Below are 25,571 nucleotides of genomic sequence, written 5' to 3'. Positions count from 1 at the left end.
GGATGGACGATTGAATATTCAAATACATATTTAATCTTCAGGGTCAAAGAGATGCTGGTGATTCTTCATTATGGCTGTACTTGAATAATTTGTCAGCTGGAAACATTACTTGTCAAATCAGCCACTTTAGCACAAATTTCTTGGCGTGCCCTAACTGTATCCAAGGAAGGAAGGAAAACAGTCTGGCCTTGGGAGATGAGATGACAATAAATGAGGTGGCCTTGCAAGGGACTGCAGAAATCAAGACTGCAGAGGCAAGCACAAAAGACGGCAAGTAGCTCCCCAACGTGATGTCACTTGCGCTCGTTTCACCCTGCCCGAGTCGATGCAAGGCTATTAGCCTTCCCACGTGGGGTTGGATGGCATGGAATCTACTGCCAAGTCCGAAGGAAAAGGTATGTCAACAGCATTCAACTACGAGTTAATAACCTGACAACTTAATGCAATGCATAATCCTTGATTAGGTCCTGGATCAGAAAAATAAAGAGCATTTTAGTCATTTAGAAGTTGGAGTCTGAGTTGCACATTGAGTGGCTGTTCACAAGTAGAACGCTCACTTTCTATGCAGGATATCCAGGTTCAATGTTCAGCCTGCGCACCTCATGGGAATCTGCCATGACTTGGTCTGAGGAAGCTTCTGTGTTGTAAGGACGTTAAAAGGTTTTAGTGGAGCTTGCAGACTAAGACAGTAGGAAGAATGGCTTGTTGATTTGCTTCCCCAAATCAGCCAATGGGAACCTCATGGATGGCAAAGGTCTGATCTGCAACCAATCATGGATATGCTGTAGAATGGAATAGTAATTCTCCCATTGTGCACAGTCGGCCAGAGACTGACAATAACATCTTGGAGGAAAAAGTTCCAAACCTTAGTGGCTTGAAGGTTGGCTTAAAACAATAATCAGAACACTGGTGGCATAATGGCTTCAAGTTGGGTTTTGATCAAGACAAAATGGTAGCAGGTTGACGCCATCAGCCCACTCCTTGGGAGAAAGACAGGGCTATTTACTCCTGTAAACAGTTACAGTCTCAGAAGCCTGCAGGGGCGTTTCCATCTTGACTGATGGGGTCGTTATGAATTGGCACTGACTCGATTGGCATTGAGTGAAGTCAGTAATGGATTCTTTGGAATCCATTTGGGAGCAAGTAGTCTGAGCAGTTGCAGCTCAAGGTCTCTGAATTCCCAATCCAACATAGGCTGAGGTTGCAACCAGCGGAGGTCTAACTGAGCCTGCAGGAGTCCCTCCCAAGGTCATTCACTCAAATGTCTCAGGTTAGTGTTGACAGGTTGACTTCTCTCCACGTGGCAGCTTGAACACCCTCCGAACATGCCAGCTGGCTCTCCCCAGAGAGAGCAGCCTGAGAGACCAAGATGGAAGCTGCCATGCGCCAGAACCACACACCATGCTCCCATCCGGTGTATGCCGCTGGTTACATGAGCCAGCCTGGAGGCAAAATGGGCGGGAATTACATATGGACGGGAAGAATATGACGTGAGGCTCCCTGGAGCCATCTTGGAGGGTAATATATATTTTATACTAGCAATCAAACTTACATTAAACTTCCGGGATGCAATCATTCTACTGTGGCGATATAGGAAAATGTCTAATTTATAAGTGCAATGTGCTAAAAATATCTAAGGTTAAATATCACAGCGCCTGCAATTTACTCTCTGAGGAGTAAACTGGTTGAACAAACAATAGCTATCAACCAAAATGAAAACACCACTAAACCAGGAAACCAAACTTCTTGCTGTCAAATGGATTCTGATTCAGTGACCCAAGGGCAGAGCAGAATTGGCCAAAGACTCCAGTCTTTATGGAAGCCGACTGTCACACCCTTTCTGCCGGAGTTGCCGGTAGGTTGGAAACTGCTGGAATCTTCTCAGCAGCAGGTCACCATGTTCTGCTGCTGTCTAATACAGAGACCTGCAAATGCATGTCACCAGTCTCAGAAAAGAAGATCACAATTCCTGTCAAGAAGGGATTTCTTCTTAATTTCCGAACTGCAGGATTCGCTGGACAGGCTGGCAATCAGCTAAGTGGACTGGGGGCCTCTTTATGCTCAGGACCACCAAGTGCCTTCTGGCCCTCTCTTGTGAACCTTTGAGAGTGACCTCAAAGCTGGGGAACCCCCGCCAGAGCCACAGAGCCAGACTTTTGAGTCCCACCTCCACGTGCCCAACTCTTGACTTTTGATTCTCTTTTCCCTGAAGCTCAAGTGTCTAGGCCCTGGGGTCAATTTCTACTTCTTTTGAGACAAATGGTTCAACAGGGGAGAAAAATGAGTTATTTTTATTCTAACGTCTAACTTGCTTCTAGCTATATCTGCAAGCTCTGATTCACGGGCCTTTGAAAAAATGGCTTGAATCTTTGTCACCACTTCCCATCAAAACATCAAAACACATTTAAATGTAGAGAGCTGTGTGCTTTCTCATAGCTGATACCAGTTCCCTTTGCTCCTGAGAGTTTTCTCCTTAGTCAAACCTTCTTGGAGGGAAACAGCTTCTCAGAGCTTGAGTGCAGATTGCCCTCCACTCCCTGTACCCAAGCAAGGCCTTTCCAACCAGAACAACCACTTATGCTGTAAGGATCACACTTTCACAAGTAGCACAGTCCAGTCCAGGGCCAAGGTCTTGGAACAGAGGTCCTGATGACCTTAGCTTTCAGTGTTTTGGATGACGCTGGGTCATCTAAACATTTTGGTTTGGGCCTTTGTGGGGAGATAGCAAACACAAAAAATGCCTCTCTTCTTGGTCTCGTGGCATGCAGCCATTTGGCTCGTCAAACTATTTGCTTTACAGAAGCTTTCCCAGCAGGAAAGCCCGGGGAGGGGACTAGAAGAGACACAGGAGCTGCCCGCCGACTGGTGGAAAGCCCGGGCCTGAAGTCACATGTTGGGCAAGTCATTTGGCCTGTGGAGTTCCATCTGTAAAGTGGGAGGAACGCTCAACCTCAACGGACAGACTTTGTGTGTGTCCTATCAGGGAAGAGCAAACCAAACCACCTCACTGCTATCGAGATGATTCTGACTCACAGTGACCCCAAAGAACAGAGTAAAACTGCGCCTGTGGATTTCTGAGACTGTGACTCTTGATGGGAGTAGAAAGCCTTGTCATTCTCCTGAGGAGCGACCAGTGGCTTTGAACTGCTGACGTTGAGGTTAGCAGCTCTACATAGACTCACCACATCACCAGGGCTCCTTTCAGGAAAGACCAGTCATTCGAAAGGGAGGGAGCCCCACGGTGAAACAGCCACAGCAATAGACGGAAACATGGCAATGACCGTGAAGCTGGATGGCGCAGGACTGGGCAACAGTTCGTTCTGTTGTATGAGGGGACTACAAAAGTTCATGGAAAAGTTGAACGAACAGATAATGCAAACGCGTCACACTAGGGAGGTTCACACACTGGAGAATAAGCAACTACTTGCAATGGAACGCACAGGTCCCTATGGACAAAGCTCAGAAAGGGTAGGGAGGAAGGAGGAATGGATCTAGGAGACACCGGAAGGAAGGGGGCCAAGAGGCTTACATTGTGGTGATTGCATGAAGCAAAATGTGTATGAGTGGTTGAATGGAAAACTGATCTGGTCCAGAATCCTTCACCCCATTCACCATGAAAAGTTTTAAAAAAAGAGCCACCGTGGCCTGTTTTCCTGAAGTGTATGAAGCCCTCGTGTACAGATGGTCACCCCAAATCCTAGCCTAGTCGCTGGCAACCAAGAGCGACCTGAATGGCAGACGCTCTGCTGGCCCCACAAGGGGTGTGCAAAGTGAAGTGCGATCATTTTATGCAGACGTGTTGTTTATCTTCTTAAATCAGTAAAAGCATGCCCAAGTTATGGTATTTATTAAACATGAAGGGTTCTAAAAAACCATTGTCAACTAATCTATTCAGTCATTTACCAACTATTCGTTAAGCAGCTATAACAGGTCACGTTCTAGTCTAAATCGGTGAACGTAACCAGATACACAGCTCTCTCGTGAGTGTGTCAGCCAAGGGTGATATCGGGAGCTGGGGACGAATGCAGCTGTTGCTTTCAAGTCCTTGAGCGGGTGGGATCGATTGCAGCCCCAATGAATCTTACCTCCAGGTGGCCACACCCCTTGGCCATCGACTCTGTTCTTCCCAACTTGCCAAGAGAATGTGCTAGAACCGAAGCCGCGTGAGTTCTAGAGACTAGGCTGAAGCTCCCCCTCTCACCCTTTGGGAACATTACTATCATTGTGGGAGGAAGCCCCATAAGCCTACTGAAAGAGGACATAGCCTGCAAAGTGACAGACAGGGAGGGCCACCACAGCACCCAGGCCCACATGTGAGTGATGACCCCATACAGCACACTGACCTGTGAGAAATGACACATCGTTGACGCTTTCATTAAGTGGCTTTCAGAAGCGATGTTTGCTCAGGTAGTAAATGTTATTGGTTTATTTATTTGAGCTGGCTCTATTTACACACTGGAGAAAGGTGAAGGAGGGAGTCAGGTAGCTCTCTAGGGGAGAGCATCTCGGGCAGCAGGAACAGCTGGGGCAAGGGCCTTGAGTGCGGGCTAGCTGGAAGGAATGCTATGCTGCTGTCCCCTCTGGACCAGGGGAATCGCGGAGGTCAGAGGGCTGAGGGATCTGGGCAACGCAGCAGGCCATTCATGGACTTCGCCTTTCAGTCGATGCTAAAGGGACGTCTTCACAGAGGGTTGGGTTATGCAGGGACATGGTTACAAAGGACTCACATTTCGCTGTCCTTTCTGACTTTTGTGTAATGATGAACATGTGTTCGTTTTGTAGTCAGAAAGAAAGGCATCAGAACACAGAGAGAGCTACATACGAATAAGGAAACAGGGTACAGAGCTGCGCACCCGTCCTGTGTGTGTGGGGGCGGGGCGGAGGGGGGGGCTTGGCTCCCTGCAGCCAGCAAGGTCTGCGTCAGGCCCTTGGAGTTCGACTCCAGCTTCGTGGCACCCAAGATTCCCAAGATGGAGTGGCCCCCACTTCTGGCGGCAGCGGGTTCCTTGCTTCTATCTGGGGAGGTCCTCCAAGGGCTGATGGAGGGAGGTGAGAATAAAGATTGTTCTGCATAGGATGCACCGCGGGCTCCTAGAAGTGGGGCGGCTGGAGGGCACCCTGCCATGTCTCTTCCCCATCAGCTGCCAGATCCCCAGCATGCTGCCGAAGGATGAGAACACTGAGATTTGAAGTGTCCCGGCAAACCCGGGTCCTGTACCCCGCGCGCCCTTTCAGATCTGTAACTCCGTTCACGTTGGCTACCTGCCTGTCGAAGGCATCCTTGACTCTCCACTCGACGGCACACGGAGCCCTTGAGGTGAAAGTGTGTGTGTGTGTGTACTTCTCATTAAAGGTTCATAATGACAACAAAAAAGAATAAATAAACAAATATAAACCATGCCCTTTACTGCCAATATGAGGGACCAGAGAAAAGGTGGGGAGAGGTTGGAAGAAAAAAGATAATGGAGAGCGAGTGCCGCTTTTACGGACTGCAAGTCTCACCAAGCACCGCCACTGGTTCTCTCCGCACTTGGAAAATTGTTGGCCATTTTCTGTGCCCTCCTCTCCGTGTCTCCATTGCATCTCAGCCCAAGGGTGGGCTGGAAATAGATTGGGGAGCGGGGAGCAGGGGGTGGGGCAAGAACCGAAAACAAAGAATGAACAGAATCCTTCCTCGCTAGGAATCAAGGATAATCGATCTGCCTTATAGCGTACTGCCTGTCTGATACGAGGTAGGCACTTGATTAAGATTTCTTGAGGAAATCAATTAATTGGTCTGACCAGTCTCCCTAAATTATCCTGGCCTCCACTTTCTTTGTTGGTACAAGCACATTCTAAAGGGAGATTAAAAAAAAAAAGCACACACACAGTGGGCAGGATGGAGGACTGATATTTGATGTAATAAATACAAATAAGGCTGTATTTGAGCCTTGTGTATGTCATGGTCTATTTCTAGTGTTTTAAAATGTAACATGTTGAGCGTGACCTTGAAACATAGTTGAAATCCAACAGGTTCTTCGATCACTCTTTATCTCTCAGCATCTTCTGAATCTAAGTGTGACCCATACTGGCAGAGTTAAAAGCACAGTAAGAGTTTATCTGAGCTGGGCTGGGTTATCTTGAAAAAGTACGAGTCACTTATTTTGCCTTTGGTAGGTAAAGGTTTGGAGAAGTGACCAAGATGCTTAAAGCCAATCTGGAGAGTATATTTTTAAATGAACATTCTGCTGAAAGGGCACATGTGCTTTGCTGTAAATAACAGATGCATTTTCATGAAATTGTGTTTAAAACACTTATTTCTGAGTTCCAGAAGAGCTCACCAAGAGGAATCGAAGAAAAAAATGTATGGAGTTTTTTGATGTGTGCTTAAAATTTTTTTTTCTAAGTCATCTGTTCAGTAAACGTGGCTTCTGTTGATGGTGGTGGTGCTTGTTTTTTAAATGAATCAAGTGTTTTTAAAATTAGGATAACACACACGTACTTGAAATGAATTCTCCAAAGGCAGCACAGGAGCAGCCATGTATGTGACTCTAATCCTTGACTTCGAGTTAAAAAGGATAAATTTGTTCAGTCTCATGACCACCCTGGTCCACCATGACCACCAAATTCACCAAAAAGAAATACAAATACCAGCACAGCCAATTCCTTCCTCCTGTACACGTAGCCAAACACAGAGTTCCCTGGAGTTGTTCTTTGGAAATCTGCCTTCAGGCCTTGGCCAGATGGGTCATTGGGTCACGTCCAAGTTTAGAGAACTACTTAGAAACATTCAAAACCAAATAAAAGAGGGTTCTTAGTAAAAATGTGTCTGGCTACACTGATTTTCAAAATAAACTAATAAATGTAGGAGAAGCTGCTCCTGCGACTTAGATCACAAGGACATCTCCTTGAGATCTTTTGAAAGGAGATCAAGGTAGTATAGTTAGTTCATACTTGGGTTGTGTCCATTTCTTTATCTCCAGAATAAAGCTCTGCTTCCACGGTGCTTGGCTGCTCACCGAAAGGCTGTGCTAGCCCAAAGGTTGGTGGTTCAATCTCACCAGTCACTCCATGGGCGAAAGATGTGACTGCCCTTTCCCACACTTATTTACATCCGTGGGAACCCAAGAGTCAGAACTGGCTCAGTGTTTGCTACCCTGCAGAATGCATTCCTTGGAACGTAGACTGTTGCAGAGACAGTGGGTGAGAATTTAGCACCCGTACTCCATTGGATCTCCCGTACTCCATTTACACTTATTCTAGTCTTTATTATTTCCTGCTTTCTTTCTTGTTTTACCTACCACCTTTTCTTGGGCATGTTCTTAGGTGGGGAAGGATTCTTCCACAGGGGCCGGGGAAAGGGCAAGTGGCCAAGCTGGGAAAGCAGGCAGCACCCTCGGCCAGCTCTCTCCGTGGTGCTTCTGGAGCCACTCCCTGGAGGAGAGGCAGTAGCTGAGCACCACCTAGCACACGGCCACGCTGGTGATGCTCCCCTTGCCGCTCTTGTTATAACAGTGATCATAACGTCTCTGAAAGGCGCCGGCACGACGCATCGGGGTGAGATCCCGCATCAGTACCCAGCTGGGAAGCTCCAAAATCTTGATATCCCGGAGGCGCTTCTCCTTCCGGGGTAAGACAGACACTAACTTTGAGTCCTGGGTGTCCACTGGGCTGGCCCTGCTTTCTTTTTCATTAAGGCTTTTATCAGTTTTATTTTGTTGTTAGTTTTTGCTTTTCTGTATATGAAATCCTACATAGGTAACTCTATCAAGACTGTAGGTGAAATAATGGTTCATTGGAGTTAAGGTTGGGGAGGATCAGGGCGGATAAGGGAGCTAATAGTCGGGCTAAATGCTGATCTTGACTCGCTCTTCCTACTTCTGAAGTTAGAGGAAGCCAAAAGCCACCACGCAGTTTTACAGTACAACTGTCTCATGGTTTCCAGGGGTGTGAACGCTCACAGAAACAGACAGCCACATTTTCTCCTGCGGAGTGGTTGGTGGATTCAAATGGCTAACCTTCCAGTTAGCAGCAAGCACTTAACCACAAAGGGACCTCTAAGCAACATTGTGATGGACAGATAAAATGTTGAAGCTGCCAAGGATTTCATTTCACTTGGATCAGTCAATGCTCATGGAAGCAGCAGTTAAGAAATGGAGTGATGTACTGAGCAAATTTGCAGCAGAAAACACGGTAAAGTATTAAAAAACAAAGACGTTACTTTGAAGATTAGGATACACTGGCTCAAGGCACAGTCTTTCCAATTGTCTCACACGCAGAAAGCTGGAAAACGAATAAGGAAGATCAGAGAAGAGTTAACATCCTTGATTATGATGTTGGCGAAGAATATCAAGTGTCATGGGCTGCTGGAAGAATGAACAATTCAGTTTTGAAAGGATTGAGGGTGATGAGACTTCATCTCACAAACTTTGGACATGTTATCAGGACCCATCAGTCCCTGGAGCAGGAAGCCTGTCTGGTAAAGGAGAGGGTCAGCGAAAAAGAGAAAGACTCTCAATAAGGTAGACTGACCCAGGTGCTGCCGTAATGGGTTAAAACATACCAAATATATGATAACCGTTGTTTGGTTCTGTTGTGCTTCGGTCAGTATGACTTAGAACCAGCACGATGGCACCCAACAGTGGCAATAGTCTGGGAGACTCTAAGTGTTGCAAATGCTCAACTCTCAGCTGCCCAAAATCAAAAGGTTGGGGTTCAAATACACCTAGTGGGACCACAGAAGAAAGGCCCAGAGACCTAAAAATTAGACACGGATGGACACCCAAACAGACAGACTGGGAAAACATTTTAGGCAATGACATAGCAAACAAGGGACTAATTTCTAAAATTTACAGAGAACTTGGAACACTGCACCAAGAAAGAGACAAACAATCCAATTTAAAAATGGGCAGCGAAGGTGAACAGGAATTATACCAAAGAAGACATTCAGACAGCCATCAGACATGAAGAAACGTTCATGATTATTAGCTATTCAAAAGATATAAATCTAAACAATGAGAAAGCACCTCACCATAGCATTTATGGCAAAGTTCAAAAAACCAGAAAACCACAAATGCTGGCAAGGGTGTGAAGAGACTGGAATCTTCATACACTTCTGTGTGTGTGTGTGTGTGTGTGTGCGTGTGCGCGTAAAATGGTACCACAACCGTGGTAAGCAATGTGGTGCTTCTTCAAAGAACAGAAAACCGAAATACCATAAAACCCAGCAATCTCTTTACTTTCTGTGGGAGTTAGAAAATGTTATGCAAACTTGGAGATGTATGAAAGAAAGTCTGTCGGTAGAAACCAACCTGTCAATCAGTCATAGCCTGGTGATGATGTCCCCTTGAAGGTGTGGCCTTCTTATCAGCCAGGAGGAAACTCTGAGCCTCCCTCTCTCTCTGCCCCTTCACCTTCCTGCTGGCTGGGACTCTGCCACTGACCCTGAGAACTCCAGTGCCCTGTCATGTTTCCACCGACCTTGGATCCGCACAACTCTGCACCCGCCAGCCGATGACCTTCCTGGATTCCACATCCTCCCACGTGCCTGCGAGAGTCTCAGGAGGGACATAGGACACCCATCCAACTTATGGACTTGAGTTTGGATGCCTTCTTAGATAATTACGTCTTGAGTTAAAGCTCTTCCTTACACATAGATGAGCACCACTGAATTGGATTCTCTAGTCAACCTAGCCTGACGCGCTCGGTGTCTGTCCTAAAGAAACGAGAGTCAGGGCGCAGATAGACATGTGCACTCCCATGTTCATCTCAGCACCGTGTACATAGCAAGATTGGCATAATATGCTTTACAAAGATAGCGTTCTACATCCTACATGGGAGAGTCTTAAAAACGAACAACCAGTCATCCAACCGGTGGCTTTCTCCATCTGGAGGAAAGAAGAGTGATGCCAATCGAAGACATACAGAAACAATTCGTCCAGTGGGCTAAAGAACTACGCACACGTCAGTCTCATAGCTCCGAGGCCAGGAGAGCTAGTTAAGCGCTCCAAAGGCTCACCTTAGTGGGTTCTGGGTAACGGAGAAGAAAAATATGGAACAAACCTCAGAATGAAAAAGAGACTGATGGGAAAGAGACAAAGGAGACCCCCCACCCCCAGACGATGATCCTTAGTCACCCTTCAGTTCTAGAACGGAATTCGCGCCTGTGGTCAAATCATTGGCCATTTCAGAGCAAACGGGCAGCATTTATCTAACACCCACGTCCAGAGGGTTCGGAAGGAAGGAGGCTCAGGACGGCAAGCACAGGGAGAAAGCGGAGTAAGGAACGTACATTGCGAGGACTGCAGTGGAGGGAGTCGAAACAACATGTGGATGGACTCTGGAGGGCAAAACGGGTGATCTGCTCTGTAAACCTTCACCCAATTCACAAGAAAAAGTGAAACATATATTTAAAAAACAGGCCCAGAGATCTACTTAAGGAAAATCCAACAATGAAGACTGAAGCGCAGTTCTGTTCTGAGACATGGAATCCACTCGATGACGGGGAGCAGACTTGTTTTCCGGATGGTTTTCTTTTGTGGATGGACGCATCCACCAAACATGACAGGAACATGCGTAATGAATGGAAACGTCTGAAAGTCATAGGCACTCACCGTGCCTGGCATGGTCCTTCGTGCTTCCTGTGTGTTAACTCATTTAATCCAGTCAACTCCCTTAGATATAAGCATTAGTATTCTCTGCGTGTCGCACGCGGAAGAGGAAGCGAGAGCACGCCCCAGCTAAGGAACTAGGCCAGGAGCCGCCCCAGCAGGTGGAGTCCTCCCACCAAGGCTCCGCGGCTTCCAGGTGCCATGGCCTAGTGGTGCCCACTGGACGCTCTGCTGGTCCGCACGGATCCAGGCCAGACGCCAAGAGAATACACTACGTTCATGCCAGGAGGAGATCTTTTCATAACAACTTGAGTTAACGTGCTGCCTCTTGTCTCTGAAGCAACAGCACCTCGTCCCAACGGAGCGAGCACACGGTATTTGTTATGTCCTTAGCTTTGGCGGTGGAAGCGCGGAGGCCTTCCTTGGAATGTGTCATGGGCTAATATTATTCAGTAAATAATAATTTTTGACATTTTAAGCCAGCCTCCTCTTTTCCAGACCTCCTGTGAGCTCCTTTTTATGGCTCCATCTTGTCCGGGCTTTCTCTGTCCTTATCGAGTCTGCGTTTTGTTCTCACCAACAAGAAGCTCTGAGATCGCGATTGTGTATGAATTATGCTGACTTATAAGAGCGCCGCTGACTTTTACCAAGGGGTCCAAGATATAAAATTCACATCAGTGTTTTCCAAATGGCAGTTCCTGTTTTGGTGAACATTTAACCTGAAAACCTGAACACATTGGAAGAAAAAATATTAGCATGGATCACAGTGGTTACGGGAGGAAGAAACACTGAAAAAAAGGGGGGAAGAGGTTGGGGGAGGGGGGAGGGAGGCGGTGAACCAAAACATTCCGGAGACTTTGAAGTGCAAATTTGGAGGTGAGGGCGGGGTACCTCCGTACCAGCCAGGGTGGGAATGTTGGCCTCCATTGTCTTCATTCTTGCTCCCCAAGGGCCAGGGCCACAGATGTCCGGCCCAGAGGGTGGGGTACTGTGAGCGGCAACGGAAGCCAGTGAACATAAAGGTCAGGATGATGCATGCGCCGGGTGTCGCCTGAGACTGTCGGGAATGCTGAGCTGGAGAGAAAAGTCACATCTGCCCGGAGGGCCCCGCAAATGTTAGTGCTTTCCTGCACCCACCTTTCTGCATCTGCTGAATGTCACTCCCCCCCACATTTAGCCTGCATCAGACAGCCAGAGTGGTCTCGCTTCTGAGGTAATGACCATGAGGAAAGATAGTCATGCCTTTAACATTCAGCCAGGGAAATAATTGCATGACCTTGGGTGGACTGGCCTTTCACGTCTGTCAGCAGGCCAGCAGCGGAAACCAGTGGTAACGCTGAAGACCGATGCGGAGACACATCAAAAGCTTCCTAACGAAAGAATGAAGGAAAATCCTCGCTCGGGGCCTATTTATGTAACCGGATGTCAACACAGATTTCAAAACATCTCTTTGAATCACTGACCGAGCGCGCATCTGCCTGTTGGTGGGTGGAAGGGGCATCAACACCGGTGGTGGGCATGACGGCGTTTGACAAGAGTGCCTGCCTCTGACCGTGTGGCACCAGAAACATTAGGTGCACCCTAAACATCGAATCAGGGTTGTGACCAGCTCTTTCTACTGAAGACAGATGGAGTCAGCAGGCCTGAATTGCAGGCAACATTTGGGTGAAGTCCGTAGAGGAAGATCTTAAAGAGGCTTCTGTCCTCATTTCGAAGCCGTGGCTGGTATTTTCTGTTTCCAAAGGCAAGTTTAAAAACAAAGAAACAAAAAACTCCATTTATTTCCAGTGTCTCAGCCTTTGGGTGTAACACCTGGGTGATTCCTTTGGCCAGGGCTTCTCCTGAAACGACTCCAGCTCATTTTCATGCTGGATTATTCGGCAGTTTCCTGAGGGCATTCTGAAAAGGCTCAAAATGGGCATGCTTTCCATGGCTGACTGAGTTCTGAGCAGCTAACCCAGACGTAGCCTGAAGGTTAAATCATGGAATGGGCTGTTTAGCTCCCTGGGCGTGCCAGGGGTGTCCCTAGGCTTAGCATGACTGCACATGCCCTTGGGGCAGTTACAACCAAACTTACTGTCATCCAGTCAATGCTGACGCACAGCGACCCCCAGTGGGTTTCTGAGACTGTAAGTTTATGGAGCAGAAAGCCCAGTCTTTCTGTCTTGGAATTGCGGGTGGTTTCAAACTGCGGACCATGCGGAGAGGACCTTCAAAACCTCGTGGTCCTCGGATGGCGGCATATGTCAAGCAGTTGACAGCGGCAGTCTGACTGCCATCCCGCTCACTGTGGTTCCTATGAATGGCAGGGTCAACGCATTTGCCACCAGCACCAGTGACCCTCCACTGTCGCCTAGCAAGGGCAGACGAGCAGGCAGGACCCAGTGGTGGTAGCCACACCGAGCTTGGGACCAGGAGCAGCTGATCCCTCTTGTGTTACGGGCAATGATCCTCAAAGTCCAATGTGCCTCGGAACCTCCTGTCTCTTTTCTTTTCAGTTTTTACTATAAGGTCACTTTATTGGGGGGCTCAATCTATAGATCACCTGTATCAAGCGTATTTGTACATATGTTGCCAGCATTTTCAAGATATTTACTTTCTGTTGAGCCCTTGGTATCAGCTCCTCTTTCCCCCCTCCCTCCCCCCAACCCACGTGAACCCTTGATAAATAATAAATTATTTCCATATCTTCTATCGACTGCTGTCTCTCATTGGTGCTTACTATCTATTGTCTTCTAAGTACAGACTGTGACTCCGGGTCTTTCTAAAAGCTCCCAGGTGAGGCTGCTGCTGTCCAACACGGTGTCTTGAGCAGCAGGGCTTTGAGGCCTGATGGTGGGGATGAGCCCATCTCAAGGCCATTGAGTCAGTTCCAACTCATGGAGACTCTCTCAATAGCCTCCTTTTTCTCCCACCGAACTGGTGGGTTTGAATCGCCGGCCTTGTGGTGAGAAGCCCGACACTTATCCAACAACGCCCCCTAGGACTGTGGTTGCTTGTATTCCAAAACCAACCAAGCAACCACACCCACTGCCATCGAATGGATTGCCACTCAGCGACCCTACAGGACAGGGTAGCACGGTCCCTGGGATTTCCCGAGACCGTATCCCTTGATGGGAATAGAAGGTTTTATCTTTCTCCTTTGGAGCAGTGGGAGGTTTTGAAAAGCTGATCTTGGAGTTGGTATCCCAGCTGAGAAGTCGCCACGCCACCGGTGCGTCCAGTGCTCAAAGCAGAGAGAGCTCCCTTTTCCGCAGGGCCCAGGCTCCTGCAGTTGGGCTGCGGTGCCATGCCTGGTTTGTGGCGTTGGTCTGTGCCGAACTCATTTCTCTGTCTGCAAGCTAACCTGAAGAAATGGGGAATGGGGATGGAGAGTCCCTCTCTCAAGGGCCCCACTCGGATACTACACACGCCTCTCCGTTCTCGTCTCCTGGCTAGGATGTACCGCATGGCCAGATCTGCTCCCAAGTAAGGCTAGCAAATGTATTTTGTTCTATGGTGGCAGGTACACAACAAAACATTCCATCACACACACACACACACACACACACACACCAAGAAAAGCAAACACCCAGGTTGGAGACCCTGCGAATTCTCTTCAGGATAGGGAAACTGAGGCTAAGAGAGGTTACGTTGCACAGTTGAGGCAGAGGCAGGAATCAAATGCTATGTGAGCCTGGACTCTTTGGGGCAAATTACCTTTCGTAGACACCAGGCAAGGCTGGGACAGTCTCTGTGGTCTGGGTCCCCAGCAGTGGGAAGGGGGTGGGTCATGAGTCTGAGACACGGAATCCTTCAGGATTGACTCAGGGAATGCACTGCATTGCCACGGATGGGGGCTGCTTACCTGGGCCAGTGTGTGCAATGGGTTTGCAGAGCAGGATATCGGCACGACAGTGACTCTTCTGATTTTAAGATTTGTGAGCCCAGGGGCTTAGTCCACTGATTTTGACCACCTTGGTCTCAGGCTCGTCCAGACTTGAGAGGTGATTTGCAGCTTGCTGTTCGTCTGCAGAATTAGCCTTCACACTCCCTATAGACATCACCTGGGGTGCACTTGTTCAGAGAGAGCCGTAAGAGCCACCACGGGCTCGGAGCAGATGGAGCTACTTCTTTATGTCACACTCACAAGTTAGAGGACATTTGGAAACTGTTTTCCAGGGGTTTGTTCTAATCCACCCCCCTTCTCCTTTTCATGAAAGGGCCTTTGTGTTAATGCAGTCTTTGTTTGGGGATTCAGTTGATAAAGGGACCATTTTGTTAGAATGAATTACTGACGCAAGTGCTGCCAGCAATCCCAGCCAGGCAGCGTTCTGCTTTTCTTCAGCAAGGTGAATGGAAACAACTGTTGGGCAGCGGGCTCAAGGGCACTTTGGAGCTTGCTGTCATCAGCAACTTGGATTATTTGGTTCCCGGTGGAAGTCCAGGCCACGGGAGCTGGTCAGGGAAATGACAAGTGACAATCTCTCCTCACACATGAAAAGTCTCCAAACCATCACCATGGTCCAGGAGGTAGGTGAAGTTTTTGGACATCAAGTAGATTCTGACTTACGGGACCCCATGTGTGAGTGGAGCCTTTCCACAGGGCTTTCTGGGCTGTCAGCTTTATGGAAGCAGAGCACCAGGCCTTTCTTCGGTGATACCTCTGGGTACGTTTCAACCACCAAGCAGAGGTGGGCAGTCAAGAGTAAACCTTTTGAGACCCGTCAACTCTTCCTATCTACCAATCCATTTCCCAATGTCCATGCCGAAGGAGGTCCCTGCGATGGTTTTCACTGCCCCTCCTCGGAATCCTTGGAAGCAAATAGTCAGAAGTGAAGCAGGTCCTCTCCGACTTTCTGAGCCTTACCCAGACATGGATTATTAAAGACACTTTTCAATTAAATTAATTCCTTTCAGATGGCACAGTGCTTGTCAAAACGCTTACACTCAAACGAGGTTGTGTTCCTTCACGTCTGCTGCATTCAATGCCAACCTAAACTCAGGAGGACACGTGGGCGCCAGTACCTTGGGGCCCACCACTTCCCCGTCTGTGCTTTGCTCGCGACTCCAGGGCCCAGCATATTTAAAGCCTGCCAAATGCACCAGCATTCCTTTGGAAGCTTCTTTGTAAAACATTAAGCTGGTATTATTCACACACAGAGCCATAGAGAGTGGTATTTGAAGAAATTGACCGTGAACTCTTTTAGAGCGCAAGGAAATCATTACGGATGGATGAAGAAGTCAGTGGAAACTCTGGTTTTAAAAAGGTGTTTGTGCAAAGGGCCTGGGTCTCAAGCATGGCATGGGGAACGGGTGCCGGTGGGCAGCCCTGCTGTGGAGTGCCGCAGACCCAGGCTCCTACAGTGCGGCTTGACTGACCACCAAGGTGACCAGTGAGAGTCCTGCCACTTTTGCCCTTCGCAAACAATACACACTTGTTTTAAGAAAGGCAGGTAAGCATCCCGTCCAAAAACCAAGATCCTAAGATCTGACCTGTTTACCACAAAAAGACGCTTGGTGTGGCCTTCGGAAAATGCTGTACTAATGTCAGGTGGGGGCTTTGCTGTGCAGGGAGAGCAGGGCCCGGCGAGGCTGGGGAGGGCAATGTGCAGGAGGGGTTACAGGCAAAGGCGATGACCCTGAAACTTCCCTGAGCCTCCTCCCAAGGGAACGTGCTCCCCATTCCCACCCCCAAGGGTTCACTCACACCTAGTCATAATGGTAACTCTCTGCGTAATGAAGGCTTTTCTTCCCCCCTTTGCTGCAAAGCCCAAAGCAGAGTTCGGAGCGGTGGTTTTTCCCAACATTGACTCCCCAGTTCCTATACTGGCAGGACACACAGCAGATGGATAACTAATGGGAGTGAATCAGCAAAGGAATGGGAAGAGGGCAGGAAGATGTGTCTGTGGACGAGTTACGGGCTTGAATCAAAACTTCGTAATGTTCTCTCCCATTTTCCAAACTTGGGCTTTTATAAACGAGCTCCTACGCCAACTCCTTTAGGAGGAAGCAAGGCCAGGATGCTGGAGCTGGGCCCAGTTCTAAATTCGGCTGCAGTGGCTACAACCTTTTCTATTGGTGATAATCCTTCTTGAAGTATAATAAGCTCTCCCAAGGGTCAGAGTCACCATCCCTTCAGGAAGGCAGGCCTGTCCCCTCAGGAGGTGAGTTTCCCCATATTCTCTGTGAAATCTTTCTAGCTAAGGAGTGAAAAGAGGGTTACACACGGAGGGGTCCAGTCGTATCGAGAAGCTACTGCTTCACCCAGAATGTCAAGTGCTTCTCTTCTCTAGGACAAACAAACAAACAAACAAACAAACAAACAAACACAAATCCAAATGCTTCCCAGAAGGTCCGTGAAGCACCTGCCAACGAATACGGAACCAGGTGGCAAGGAATATAAGCACATGAGATGGATTTTGACACGTGCTTTTTCAGTTAGATAGAGGAGGATGGTATTATCTTACATGGTGCGTTCTGTTCCCACGTCCCTTGACATGACCCACGTGGGGGCACACGCACTGGGACACGGTCTGTCACTGAACGGGACGGGGAAAGTCAGCGTTGTTCACCTTGATGAACTGTGGGCGCTCGTGCTTCCCACCACCCCAGCAATAAGGGGAAAGAGATAGAAACCCTGCCACTGCTTTGCTCTTCGTGGAACCTCTCAAGCGGTGATACTGGAAGGCTTTTAATCATGAATTCACCACACATTTTGGTTCTAGTTAGGATAAATCTATGATTATTTTTAAATGCCTATTGGATGGTACCAACATAGCCCAAGGAAATCAAGACACCCCCAAAATAGGTGGTATAGTAAGAAAATGTCAATTTAATCATTTACTGTAGCAGGCAAGCAATTTGTAAACATTCAGTAGCGGCAGCATCCAAGTTACAAACGATTTAAAAAGAAACCGAGATTAGTGATTATTTTTCTTTCCCTTTCCCCCAAAGAGAAAACAAAACAAAACAAAAATGAACAGAGAAAGAAAGGAAGATTTGGAAATGAATGACTTAAAACACTACGCACATTCAACATTCAGTTACGTCTTCTATCAGCCTTCTATGTATCATCTGTTTTATTTTTAAAGGTGTATCTACTCCTAAAATGCATTATCTTGCAATAACTGGTACGTGAGCGTTTGCAATCTAGGAAGTTGTTCCTGCACATGGGTGTGTGCGGATTTATCTCAGTTTAAATCCCATTCACAAAGGGAACGTTTGTGTCTTGATTCAATGCTTCTTTGACTTCAAGTGGCAGGGTGTCAAAAAGGTGATCTTCCACAACAAGCCCGCCTTTCTTGAGCATCCGACACTGGCCCAGCTGGGCTGGCAGGCGGTCCAGGCAGTTGCCCTTCAGCTCCAGCTGAGTGAGCTGGGACAGCTGACCAATTTTGTCTGGGAGGGAGGTGATGCAGTTTTGCCCCAGATTTAAAGTCCTCAACTTCACGCACTTAAACAACTGTTTTGGCAGAACGTCCACTTTGTTCCCCGTGATATGCAAATGCTGCAGGTTCTGAAGCAACCCTATTTCGATTGGAATCATGGAAATGTTGTTGTAGCTTACATCTAAGCATCGGAGTTTCTGTAAACTAAACACCGCCACGGGTATGGATTCGAGCTTGTTGTTGGAGAAATACAGTGACTCCAAGTTTTTGACGTGGGTGATGGAGGGAGGGATGGTGACAATTTTATTATGCCATAATTTTAAACAAGTCAGTCTTTTTAAGTGCTGGAAACTGATGATTTCCTCAATTGTGCGTATGCTATTTGATTTTAAATCCAGCTCCTGTAAATTAGAAAGGCTGAAGATCGCGTGGGGGATTCTCTCTAGCTCACAGTTCTGGAGTTCTAGTTCAGCGACATTCATCATTTTCTTCAGGCTGTTCAGTACCAAGAGCTTAGTACCGTCGTTATGAATGACTAACTTGGTAAGATGTGGCGCTACATCAGTGATGTTGGAGGGGACTTTGGTCAAATTGCTCTTCACGTGGAGAATCTTCAGATGCCGCAACTCTCGGAGAGACTCGAGTCCTATCATCTTATTGTTTTCAGAGTTCAAGTTGCCTATCAAGTACAACTCGCGGAGGTTCTTGAGCAAATACACCCAGGCCGGGATTTCGGCCACGTCAGTGAACTTCACGTGAAGGCATCTCAAGTGATCGCGGAGAAAGCTGAAAGCAGTCTGTTCAACTTTAGCCGGGCAGTGGCAGAGGTGAAGCTCTTGGAGATTCGTCATCTGCGAAATCTTAGCCGGGATCTTAGCTTCTGGGATCAGCTCCAGCTTTAACACGTCCAGGTCAGTGAGGTCAAAGACGGCGTCAGGCACGCCCGACAGCATGAAGAGATGGAGCTCCTGTTTGTCTTGCGCATTGCGGGACACGTGCTGTCTGAGCTTCTCAAACGTCCACTCGTGGTTCAGGCTGATTTCCCTCAGTTTGTTTTCACTGACTTCGGACAAGAACACACCGAAGCGCTTGGAGTAGAGCTGGTCGTACTGGTCTACCATGTGCAGCAGGAAGGCGAAATCGTTTTTCACGTCTGGAATGTCACTGAAACTGCTCTCTTCGCGGACCTTCTCAAACGAATATTCCTTCAAAGGGATCCGGAATAGCCAGAAGAGCGTGTAGAGGCAGATGAACCCATACACACAAATGATGGAGATGTAACTAATGAGAAGCTTTTTCAACATGTAAGCCATATTATGGGTGCACTCAAACACCTCATAGCCAGTCAGATGCTCCACTTTCGGCTTGCAGACGTGCTCAAAGCTGATGGCGTTGACAAAGTTGGCCGTGTAGCAGAGGATAAAGATGAACTTGGCGGTTTTGATAACTGTCTGGACCACATAGAGCTTATAGATCAAGTCACTGTCCTCCACATGGGCTCGGAACTTCCTCACCTTTTCAAACAGGGCTTTGGCCTGCTCCCCATCCTTTTTGTCCAGAATGGTCATGCTGGGGACTTCGATCACAGGTTTCTCGGCAGAAAACTTGAAGCCCGTTTTCTGGATCATCGGGGTGCTGGCACTGGGGCTCCCCTCATCGCTGCTGGTAGACACGTGTTTTGGTAGGGTCTGGGCACCTGTTATTCTCTGCTTGTTTTCCTCCGAGTCTTCACACGCCGTCTCAGACAGCGCTTTAGTCGTCCAAGGAGATTCAAAGCACTTCCCTAGAATCGAAACAAAGTGTTCCACTTTTGAGCATGTTTTGGGATATTTGAACCAAAAGTTGCTACTGACCATGAGGATAATAGTATGTATAAGAGCAAGGTACGGGAAGTATTTAGAATACCAGGGAAGGGCCAGATGGTAACACATCTGATTAATAAAGACATATTGCTGAAAATCCAAGTTTGTTTTTCGGCCTGTCGGGTCTCTCTTGTCTTTCTTTGCCTCCTGGCTGGGAACTGTGGGGTCGGCGTGAGGATACGTGGCTCTGAGAGGTATGTCTGGTGTCACAGCAGATGTGCCAACGGAAATGTCACTTAGCGCCTGCCCGTCTTGGTCAGTGGCTGCTTCTATCTTCGGGATGTCGGTGGTGACGTCGGCATTTCCTGGAGGCGTGTGTGCCTTTGAACTTACAGGCGATGGCAACACGGGCAAGCAGACCACCTGATCTTTGGTAAGTTGCATGGTTCCTGCAAAGATGGCTACCATCAACATAACGACAGCCAGGTAATCCATAAACACGTCCCACCATGGTTTCAGGATTCGGTAAGTTGGCTGAATGTCATTAAGCGAAGCAACTTCCGCAAGGGTAAACATTCCTAGAAAACAAGCAAACAAAAGGCATCATTACAAAGATGCAAGGGACACCATTAAATGAGCGGGACCTTCAGTGCGCTCCAAACGAAGTAGAGCTGGCTCATCCAGGCCCTATCTTGGTTCCTGAGAGCGACGTATGTAGTGAATGAACTACGGTGACATCGCAGTTTGCAGTTTCTACTTGAAGAGAGAAAACGGCATGATGGGCAACAGGAGCTGTGTTCCAGGTAAGGCATTATAATAGTTTTGACAGAGTAGCAGAACAGAGCCGACAGATGAGTTGAGAGCTATTTAAGAGAAGTGATGGGACCTGTAGCTTCTTGGCTCTTGAGTGAGGACATGAGAACAAACTGGAATTTGTTGGGGACTACTTTATGGTTACTAGTGAAGTTCAGGTCAGGGTACAGGACGACTGCAGTACCGTGCAAGCCAATGCAGAATCGGCTGGAAAATACTCTTCAACTGTAGCTTGCCTGCGTACAAGACACGCGTTGGTACACTGACTAATGGTACTTACTACGCGTGTGCTTCTCCAAGCTTTACGTTTCCCACCTGTACAATGTGATGACAACTTCTGAAAAACGGTTTGAAAGGTTAAATCATGCTGGCAAAACTCACACATATACCCAGAAACATTTAATTGATGTTAACTCTTATTACCCTAAGTGTCCCAAGGAGTGTGAAACCACAGATTTAGAGCTAAGAGCTTGAGATGAAAATGAGAAAACACATGTGGGATTTATCCAGCTGAAACAATGATCTGTGGTGCTGCCCCCCCCCCCCCCCCACACACACAAAGGTGTGGGAGAAAACGAGGGCCAGAGATACAAGTGGGTATGAAGCCACTTCGGAGTAAGGCAAGATCACCAGGAGCTCTGAGATCTACAAAGCAGGTGACCTTGCAGCACTGAAAGGGACCACATGGAACAATGTGGTCAACACCCACTAACAGCTGATAGCCTCACTGTCGCAAACCTTTTTATCCAAATTATAAAGTACCAGGACAACCATGCTGGAAGTACCCAAGGAAAACATAAAGTTTATCATGGGGTGAGGAATGGGCATGGGGTTTTGTAATCCTGTACTTGAACCAAATGTTGATCCCCTTGAATTTCAAAGCTACAGCTTCTCTGTTTGAAAAGCAGCCGCAGCACATTCTGGTATCTGAAGACCTTCTAGGGTCCCACTGTTCACATGATTTAGCTTACAAAATAAAAGCAGTAAAGCAATAAAAAGGCCAGACAAGCATCCAAGTTACCGGGAATACACCTAGGTTTTTAAACAACTACGGGGCATAGATTTGTATCTACTGTAAAAGCTGTGGGGCGTGTTCTGTTGCAAAGGATTCTAGGCCAGCTCTGGGCTCAGGATAACACAGTGTCTCGCTAGGATGAGAAAGCAGAGGGGCGGCATTAGTACTACGATTCTGTTCTCTCTATTTTAAGTAAGTCACAAGGATTACATTTTTTAACCCTCTCCCATACTTACTGCTGTATAGAACATGTATATAATGTGTCTTGATAACATATCAATCATAGCTTTAAATTGTAGTAGCAATTCTCAAATCTGCAGTGTTTCTGTAAATAAACCCTCTTTTGAATTACTAGGAAAGCCTAAACCTAATCTCCTTGTAACCTACCTAAACTACTAAATTGAACTTGAATTATATGAAAATTGCTAGAGATTAACCTCCCCACATCTCAGAGCTGAGGTATGAAATGATTAGTATCTAATCTTGGTAGAACATTACCAAGGACATGAGGAAAAATAAAAAAAGAGAAAGCTTTGTGGGCCAAGCAGGAAATAACCCACGCCCACCAGAGTCCCTTCCAGTCTGTGCTCCTGCGTCTTGTGGGCATCTTGATCTTGTGAGTGGACCTAAGCAGGACGAAAGGTTTTGGAATGTATAATAAGCCAAACTAAATGAGAAACAGCTCAACCATGTGACATATGTCACTTGAGTCAGGCCCCTCTGGAGAATGCACAAAACCCAGCACCAAGTCACAGGATACGGACCACAGAATTTACTATGACTTCATGCTAGAAGCTGGAGAATTCGGCTGTTCCTGGCAGAGGATCTGAATGGTGACACCGAGGGACCAGGGCTTCAAAGGGCCATCTTCATGAGTAAAGGAGATGGAACTTTCCCACTCAACCCTTCTTTGCAGTAAGATTTTTCTTTACAATTCAAACAGCTACAACGGGCTCTGGAGAAGCCAGGATGTTTAGATCGGAGGGAGGGTCCTAGAAAAGTTACTGTACCAAAAGAGTTGGCTGTGACTTTTGTGTCTTACTTATTATTATTGGTTTTGAACTTTTAATGAGAAATACATAAATACACACACACACACACACACACACACACACAAAACTATTGAGCTCCAGGACACACAGGACAGGCAGGCAGGCACATAGAAGGGTCAGAACAGAGTTATAAGGTCATGGAATGGAATTGAGGGCCGCTATGCTTAAGCCTCGGTTTTCTCATCGTTCAGCAGCATGTTGGGGATTCCGAGACTGATGGGGAAGAGCCTTCCGGACTGCAGGTACTGCAGGGTGCCCTTCAACCCGTCCACCTCCAGGAGCACATGGGCATCTTCTCCAGAAAGTCTTCATCCAGCCCTCTGGGGCTTTGGCCAGATGCAAGGTATCTGTTGCCTCCAGAAGAGCCCCCCACCCCACCTTGGGGATCATGATGCTAGGAAGTCAGATTCCTTATGCCTTATTACACTTGACTTCGTCTCCATCCGTAACTTTCCATGCTCCCTCCCAGGGACAACCCACCCCCCACCCCACCCCCGACCTTAAAAGGAGAAAGTTCACCGTCCTTCATGTGGTTTAGAACAGTGCTTCCCAAACCTAATGAGGAGAAGCTTTGGAGAATGTCAGTTCTGATGGGGCTTTGGGCTGGGGCCCGGGCTGAGTGCTTTCAAGTGCTCATGTGCTGCGGATGCTCCCCAGCCTGCCCCTGAGAATAAGGGTTGACAACAGTGATGACTCTCGAACCCTTGCTTGTACCAGGATCCCTTGGAGGGCTTGTGAAAACCTAGATCACTGCTGGCTCACCAACCCCTGCCCTCCCAAATTTCGATTTTAGCAAGTCTTAGGAAGAGCTCTATTTTCTTTTAAAAAAGCAAACAAACAAGTTACCAGGTGATGCCAAGGGTTATCACACCCCACCCTACTATCTCTCCTCTCTAGGCCCTGTGGTCTCTATTGATACTCCCTTTCTGTTTCTTCAACAAGCAGCCCCTCCTCCATGCTGTTTCCTCTGCCTGGAAAACTTCTCCTTATCCCCCTGCTTCACTTGCTGTCTGGTTTCTGGGTAGATATTGCCTTTCCAGGAAGGCGTCCCTGGGTAGGAGTTTCTTTGCCCTCCCAGAGCATGCTGCACGCACCATCCTCTCCCCACACCCACGCCCCTGGCACTGGGGCAGAACGGATGGCTCACTGGGCTGATCCCACACTAGAGTGTAAGTTACAGGAGGCCAGAGATCACGTCTACCTTGCTTCCAGTTACAAATGCCAATGCCTCCCTCAAAGGAGGTGCCCGATCAATGAAAGAACGGATGAAACCGTGGCCATCTTGGGATCACCATCATCATCATCAAATTTCCTCAAGCACATTTTAGTAACTGTCTACCTCTGGGATTAGGTAGAAGAGTATTTTATGAAACTTAATTGCTATTGCAAAGTAACCTGGGGTATTACAAGAATAAAAAAATCTATGCCAGGGCTCAGTATAAAAATAAATAGCTCAAGGGCCATTGCAAAGCAATGGTGAGATCCTTGGGACCAGTAATATTTTGCAGCTGTTAAAGCTTCAATGGCTGATTTCAAACATCTTGTACTTGGTACAGAGGTTGATCCCAGGAGGGAGGAAGACGGAGTTGATCACTTTCCCAGGGACGGAAAAAGAAACCTAAAAGCTAATTATAGAGAATAAGGTGATGAATAAGTCCTGTAACGTCACACTGACATCAATCGGTTGCCAGCTCATCACCTCTCCCCCAAGTTCTGTGCAACAATAATGCCCAAACTGCCAAGAGCATCACACAATCAACTCCAACCTCATGTGAGTTCTCCTTATCGACACTGCTACCCAACCCCACACATTCGTCTCTGCTGTTTCCTCTAACCTATTTCGTTCTTTCTGTTGAACTAGTTCTTCAAGGTCCAGCTCAAGCACTCCCTCCTTCCTTCACATTGTCTGTAATCTGTTTTCCAAGCTCGGTTCTGCAACTAGGCCCTGAGCTTCTTGGTGGAAGAGCTTGTGTCTTATTCCCCTTTCTATCTACCACCTCCCCAAGACACAGGCATTTGGTGAGGAAAATCATAACTAGTAACAAGAGCCATCGTTTGTCCTCTACCTTCTGTATGTCTACCAAGGACTATGTTAGGTATTTTATATTAGATCTAACTAATCCCAAGCTTTTTGACAGAATGCATCCCTGACAATGACTGCACAAAAGCTCAGTTTCAGGTTTGGTGCCGAAGGAATGGTTTCATTTCTTGAATGTTACAAAATATTCTAAAACCCACCAGAATTCCAATACTTGAAAAGGGAGATGACACCAAGTGCTGGTAGGACCATCTAGAAATTAAAGTAAACACATGAATGGATATAGCCAGGTTGGGAAACTGGCAGCATCTGTTTGTGCTCTGTGATCTGGCAGTTTCACTCATGAGTGTATATCCAAGAGAGGCATATATTCATCAAAAGGCATGCCTAAGAGTGTTCACAGTAGCCCCAGACTAGAAGCTTTTCACACTATCGAAAGAAAACCACAGACAATTCAGACGGGAATGTCAGCAGTGGCAACGAGAAGGAGTGAGTGGTTATTCGGGTGTTTTAGTTCATACAATGTGGTGCCAACATTTAAGCCACCAGTTCTCAACTTACAAGTTGTGACCCCTCTGGGGGTCGAATGACCCTTTCACAGGAATCACCTAAGATCACTGGAAAACACATATTTCCGATGGTCTGAGGAACCGAGGCACCGTCCTCTATCCATCACCAGGCGTCCGCTCACATGCAGATATGCCCCCATAGAGTACCTGGCGTGTTGACACCATCACGTTAACCCCATCACATACAACCCATACAAATGCAGGTGTATGTGATGGGGTGGCTCCATAATGTACTTATGCAGACCAGTCACACATGTGTAGAGAGCAGCTGCTGCGTCGAAAGCAGCTGCTGGGTTGAAAGCAGCCACTCTGTTGAAAGCAGA

At 47.5% G+C, this 25,571-nt stretch overlaps 1 protein-coding gene across 7 annotated transcripts in view; it reads right to left on the bottom strand.

The window, feature by feature from the left end:
• LRRC8D (leucine rich repeat containing 8 VRAC subunit D) overlaps window positions 1-25,571 on the bottom strand; it is a 204,244-nt gene that overhangs the window by 45,922 nt on the left and 132,751 nt on the right. For 5 of the 7 annotated variants that reach the window (XM_075558213.1, XM_075558240.1, XM_075558230.1 and 2 more), the window contains one exon: window positions 17,381-20,339. The exons of the other annotated variants lie outside the window; for them this stretch is intronic. In XM_075558213.1, coding sequence (XP_075414328.1) covers window positions 17,767-20,337 — 2,571 coding nt within the window. In that variant the 5' untranslated portion in view covers window positions 20,338-20,339 and the 3' untranslated portion in view covers window positions 17,381-17,766. Of the gene's footprint in view, window positions 1-17,380; window positions 20,340-25,571 lie in introns of those variants that run through there. 7 annotated transcript variants of the gene reach the window in all.

Source organism: Tenrec ecaudatus, chromosome 1 (assembly GCF_050624435.1).
Source record: "Tenrec ecaudatus isolate mTenEca1 chromosome 1, mTenEca1.hap1, whole genome shotgun sequence".
Taxonomy (NCBI): domain Eukaryota; kingdom Metazoa; phylum Chordata; class Mammalia; order Afrosoricida; family Tenrecidae; genus Tenrec; species Tenrec ecaudatus.
The sequence above is the reverse complement of the archived record's forward strand: the minus strand, read 5'-3'. Positions and strand labels throughout refer to the sequence as shown.